Here is a 6,000-nt window from a genome sequence, read left to right on the forward strand (position 1 = left end):
TCGCCCCGCGGTAAAAAGCTGCACTTGAACACCGAGAGAACTACAGCCGACTGTCGGCTAGAATGCGCGTTCTGCGCCTGCGTGTAAATGTGACAATGTCTATTTCTGCAGATATATTCGTCAGAGAGGCAAGCAGAATAAAGCACACGCAGCGTCATCATGCATCTGTGTGTAAAAACTAAGCTCAGACTCTATTCTGAATCGATCCAGAATCATTGGAGAGAGAATCTATAACACAATATCACATAAATTAAACAAACTGTTTTTTCCTGTATGCCAGGCCTATATGCGTAGCGTGCCAAGTTGATCTGCTTTACTCTAGCCTAGCGAGTGTAATCGCCGTTTAAAATCGCGTTTCATCGCAAATGTAATTACTCGTTGCACCGTTGCTGAGTATTTTCTGCTTAAAACTGCAGTGAACCAACGTGTGCAGCGAGAGGTGACCGCATTGTCCCGTTGAGGAAGAGCGCTCCTGGTCAAACCGCTTGAGCCAAAGACCGTCTCAAAAACATGGTTTGAAATCACGTCACAAACTAGCAGGGGAGTCTCGAGAGAAGTGGGTTATCCTGGTATATTTTTCTGTTGATATGAAAAATCTGGTAGATTTAGCAATATAGCGGGTGTATGGTGTATATTACCATGTTATGATGAACTATGTCTTTCTCCACTGACGTTCTGAGCTGTTCAAAGCGTTTCTGATGATTGTTAGAAGGCTGAGGTGGCGAGCGGGAACATGTCCTGCGTCCCAATTCGCTACTTATACTATGCCTTAAAAGTATGTACTGTTTTTGAGAAGAAAAAGTACATACTTTTGAGTGTGAAGCAGAAGACTATGCAAGCTTTGGGACATACTACTTTGTTATAATTGTGTCTTTAACGGACGCTCTGTCGCTTAGTTAAGTGCAACCTGTCACTGTTTAAACTGCCCTGTCAATCATCTGGTCACTGTTAACATCCTCCACGTTCAATTAAAATAAATCTCCTGCCGTTTTGGAGAGAAGTGTCACACGTTGATCCACCAGTCATGGGTCTTTCATTGGGAGAGCTCTCCTCATGTTTGCATAATGGTGTTACTGAGTGTTTGTCTTGTAGAGTTGCTGAGGTCCATGGCTGAGTGCACACAGGATGATGCAATGAAATGTAAACAAAGCGCTTAACCCTTAATGACCTGCCATAGAACAATACCGCCCGAGTATATCTTCGTATTTTTACATGCTGTCATCCTATTGAGCATTTTCATATGCCATACAAAAAAATAATCCTTACACCCCCAAGTTGAAGGCTATGTATGTAATAAATCAACAGTAACTAGATAAATCAAAATAATCCAAAAATAAACTAATTTGAAGGCTATGTATGTAATAAATCAATAGTAACTAGATAAATAAATTAAAAATAATAAAAAAAAAACTAATTTGAAGGCTATGTATGTAATAAATCAATAGTAACTAGATAAATAAATCAAAAATAATCCAAAAAAAACTAATTTGAAGGCTATGTATGTAATAAATCAATAGTAACTAGATAAATAAATCAAAATAATCCCCAAAAAAACTAATTTGAAGGCTATGTATGAAATAAATCAACAGTAACTAGATAAATAAATCAAAATAATCTAAAAAAAATTAATTTGAAGGCTATGTATGTAATAAATCAATAGTAACTTGATAAATAAATCAAAATAATCCCAAAAAAAAACTAATTTGAAGGTTATGTATGTAATAAATCAATAGTAACTAGATAAATAAATCAAAATAATCCAAAAAAACAAAACAATTTGAAGGCGATGTAATAAATCAATAGTAACTAGATTTTTTTACATATTTAATTAAATACAGAAATATCATAAATGTCAACCTCAAACTTGTCGATGTAAAAAAACTTTCATAAAATACTTTAAAACGACACACAATTGATTTGAACTGTTTGCATAAATTAGTTTGTAAGATACACTCATTCAAGTTCATCTTCATCGGACGCGAGTAGTATTGCCAAAACCTCCGCGTACTTTAGTCGTGCAGGCATAACGTTGTTTGTGTGTGTGTGTGCTTGCATGTGTAAATGTGCATTTGTGTGTGTGTGTAAAAGAGTAAGAAATTATGCAATGATAAAAAGCCAATAACGAAAGTAGAACGCAGTAGAGAAACATACAGCTAATGTGCAGCTTGTGTTGTCAAACCCTGCCTGGGGTCATAGTGCACAGACGTAACGATCAATCGCAGATCTATAGAGCATGTGCAAAGACGTGCAATGGATATTAGTGTGTTTTTTTAGGGCTGTCAAAAGATTAATCGTGATTAATCGCGTTTCTGCTAGAAGACATTCTGGTCCCGCTTCGGATGCCACGATGCCATCAAGCGGTATCTCTGGTCGTAATCAGTCCTTCACTGACCAATCAGCGTTCATTAGCAGAATGCTAGCGTGTTATGGACAACAACAACTCAACCTGTAAGAAATCAAAAGGACATAAGTACTTGTTCACTCAACTTTCGACCTATAACCCATGTTGAACTTGCCAAACCTACAATCAAATCTGAGATTTCTCAACGGCAATCGTGTGAAAGAGACAAATTTAGCCGTCTAGCTCCATAGACTCCCATTCATTTTGCACTCGGGTGATCGCCCCCAGTGGAACTCTGGTGGAACTACAACCAAAAATTCGGTACGATAGGACTTAATAGGGAGTGAACAGGCTCTCCGTAGACGGGCTCTGTTTCCAACCCCGCTTCAACACACACACCTGCATCTTTCAAATAAGCCTGAATGACTTGATTAGCTGATCAGGTGTGTTTAATTAGGGTTGAAGTTAGGGATGTCAAAGATTAATCGATAATCAATTAATTGTCAATAATACATTTAATCAATACAACTTCTCGGTCATCGATCAAGCAGGTTCATGTGCGTGCGCTGCTCAACCGCGAAACAAGCTAGCGCGTTTTTGTTTGGGACCATTTTCCACCTTCATTATGACTATAAGTTTGCGTGTTTATTCGCAGCCTTTTGTTTTGTGCAAATGTAAGTTGTAATATTGTGTTTATTTTGTGTATGCCTATCTATATCTAATTTATCTTATATTGGACGCATCCATCAATGAAAGCTGTAGTGCGCGTGATCAGCTTCAGCGCGCGGCTCAAACGGCACTGCACGACTAATAATGACTATTGGCAGGACTGTCATATTACATAACTTTATAAAGAGAACAATACTGTAATAAAACATTGTGCATTATTAGAGTTTATACCATGGTCTGGGTGAATACTCGATTCTGATTGGCTGCAGGGTGTCCGTTAAAAAGTGATAGAGGACACCTAGTAAAGTAGTTCTGGTGAAACTGCCTGTTTACCATTCGAAATTAATAAATAAATGCGCTGCCTACAACAGCTGTGAGTAACCATAGCAACAGGCAGTTGAAAAAAAAATGCATTTTTTAACCTGAAGGGTTCTACAAGGTGAGCGGACTATAAATATCTCCGGTTGCTAAATAAACCGTCAGGCAAGTTATTATTTGTAAAAACTAGATTTAGCCTAATTAAAATATAAACTAATGTTTTAAAAATGTTTTATTTGGCAAGTGACCATGGTATAAGCGGGTTAATGCCCTCCGAGGTGTCCATTGTCAGGTTTTAATGGACTTCGGCAGAGGCAACCGGTTCACACCTCGCCGTCGTCCATTAAAACCTGACAATGGACACCTCGTCGGGCATTAACCCTTACTTAGTTGCCGTGTCGCGTTGCTCCAGGAATGGCACGTAACTTAGTTCAAGTTCACTCTGCAGAAATAATTGTTAATATTATGTTTATTTTGAATATATCTGATGAATCTCATATAGGATGCGTTTCTTTGAGTTAAATAACGCGCTAGCAAACGAAGTGCTCCAGATTAACGGTAGCATTCATTCAGCGCGTGCAGCTCAAACAGAAATGCACAACTAATAATAACGATGAATAATTTGGGACTGACATATTACATAACATGAGAACATTATTGTATTAAACTGCTGTGAATGCAGTGGGTTTAGTTGCCGTGTTCAGTGTGTTCAGGGAGAGCTCGTCCACAGACACACACTCTGCTCATCTGAGGCGGCGCTGGTGACCCGTTGTATTAGTACTAGTCATTATATTTGATTGATCATTTAATTCAATTAATTATTTAATAATCACATCGAAACATTGTACAATCCTACTAGCCCTTTATGTAGATTAAAAACCAATCTCATTCATTTGGTGAGGAACATCGCGTGTTGAGCAGGATTTGCAGAGCCTGTCACGCTGTTGGCCGTCACTGCAGACGCATATGCAGCATTAAGGCTAACGATTAATTGATCGTTAATTTAAACGACAATCGATCATGGGAATTTGTGAAAATTGAGCTAAAATTGAAGCTGAACTCTGCAGGGCTGTGGCCCTCCAGGAACTGAGTTTGACACCTCTGCCCTAAACTGCACCTCATCCATTTTCACTGTTCTCGCACTAACAGGCTTACCACATAACGAATGACGAGCCGGTGCGCTTCTGGGACTTCATGTCGCAGGTTCTGGTGGGTCTGGGCTACAGCGCCCCTCGGCTGCGCCTGCCCTACGCGCTGGTGTATGGGTTATCCCTGCTCCTGTGGCTGATAGCGCTAGTGCTGCGCCCGCTCGTCCACATCAAGCCCACCTTCACCCCGATGCGGGTCGCTCTGGCCGGCACACACCACTACTACAGCTGCGCTCGGGCCAAGCAGGACCTGGGCTACCGGCCGCCCGTGAGCCTGCAGGAGGCCATCGCGCGCACCGTGGAGAGCTACCCGCATCTGCGGCAGGGGGCGTAGCGGTGTCTGCGCATCTGTGGGGTACCAGGGCCTCTTAACAACGCACTTAGAGGCGGCGCTCACTTCAGAATTAACATTTCCTGATAAAACGTCATACATTTCTTCAGTCGAAAAGAAATTGAGGAACACACTCCAGGATGTTCTCCATATAGTGACTTCAACGGGTCCAGATGTGAGTTTCAGTGCAGCTTCAAAGACACGATCCCAGCCGAGGAATAAGAGTCTCATCTAGACAAACCAGCGGCCATTTTATAAACAAATTAAACGTTTATATACTTTTTAATAAACGCTCGGCACATAATTGTTTTACCTTTTTGTTTATTCATTTCTTTTGTAAATTGAGTTTGACTCTGTTCTTCCGCCGACGTCACGCTTGACCTTTCAACGTAACGTGTGGCGCATCACAGCCAGTGCAAGATGAGCATTTGTGATTTAAAAGTGTTTATTTTGTTTATAAAATGGCGGGTGATTTGTCTAGATGAGACTCTTATTCCTCGGCTGGGATCGTGTCGAGACTTTGAAGCTGAAACTCACATCTGGACCTTCGACCCGTTGAAGTCACTATATGGAGAACAATCCTGGAGTGTGTTCCTCACAAACCTTAATTTCTTTTCCACTGAAGAAAGACGTGAACATCTTGGATGACGTAAGTGATCAGGAAATGTTAATTCTGAAGTGAACTTCTCCTTTAATCACTTGTCACCAGGGTGTAACCGCATGTGGTGTTGAATGAAGATGGTAGATATGGACGATTGTCTCTTCCGACTTTGGTCCGAAAGAATTCCGGCTATGCAAGAGCTCGTCTGTATAAATTTCAAATCAAGTTTCTAATTGTCACATTCCTTTTTCAGCTGCAACATGAAATGGCATTCACTTCCTGCTTTACTTCTTGTGTGTTTTTTTTTTTTAAAGTGATATTTCACCCAAGAATGTACTTTGTCATTCCAAACCCATACGAGTTTCCTTCGTCTTCACAAGACAAACACTGAAGATATTTACTTGAGGTTTCTGTTCCTCAATTGAAAGTCAATTTCAGCAAAATTGTACTCTTCAATATGTTCATAAAGACATTAAGTGTAAATGTAATCTAGGGAATAATGTGATAACTTGTTAAATAATGTGAGATTGTATATGCGATATGATATTGCTTTAAAGTGTGTAAAATCAATTTAAATTAAAAACTGAAAATG

The 6,000-nt window shown here is 40.0% G+C and overlaps 1 protein-coding gene across 1 annotated transcript in view; it reads left to right on the plus strand.

Annotated features, from left to right (window-relative positions):
• The window catches only part of nsdhl (NAD(P) dependent 3-beta-hydroxysteroid dehydrogenase NSDHL), a 30,692-nt gene extending 24,692 nt beyond the window's left edge, over positions 1 to 6,000 (plus strand). Inside the window, exon 8 of the mRNA XM_079630192.1 lies at positions 4,478 to 6,000. Coding sequence (XP_079486318.1) covers positions 4,478 to 4,810 — 333 coding nt within the window. The 3' untranslated portion in view covers positions 4,811 to 6,000. The remainder of the gene's footprint in view (positions 1 to 4,477) is intronic.

Source organism: Phoxinus phoxinus (assembly GCF_949152265.1).
Source record: "Phoxinus phoxinus genome assembly, chromosome: 12".
Taxonomy (NCBI): Eukaryota; Metazoa; Chordata; class Actinopteri; order Cypriniformes; family Leuciscidae; genus Phoxinus; species Phoxinus phoxinus.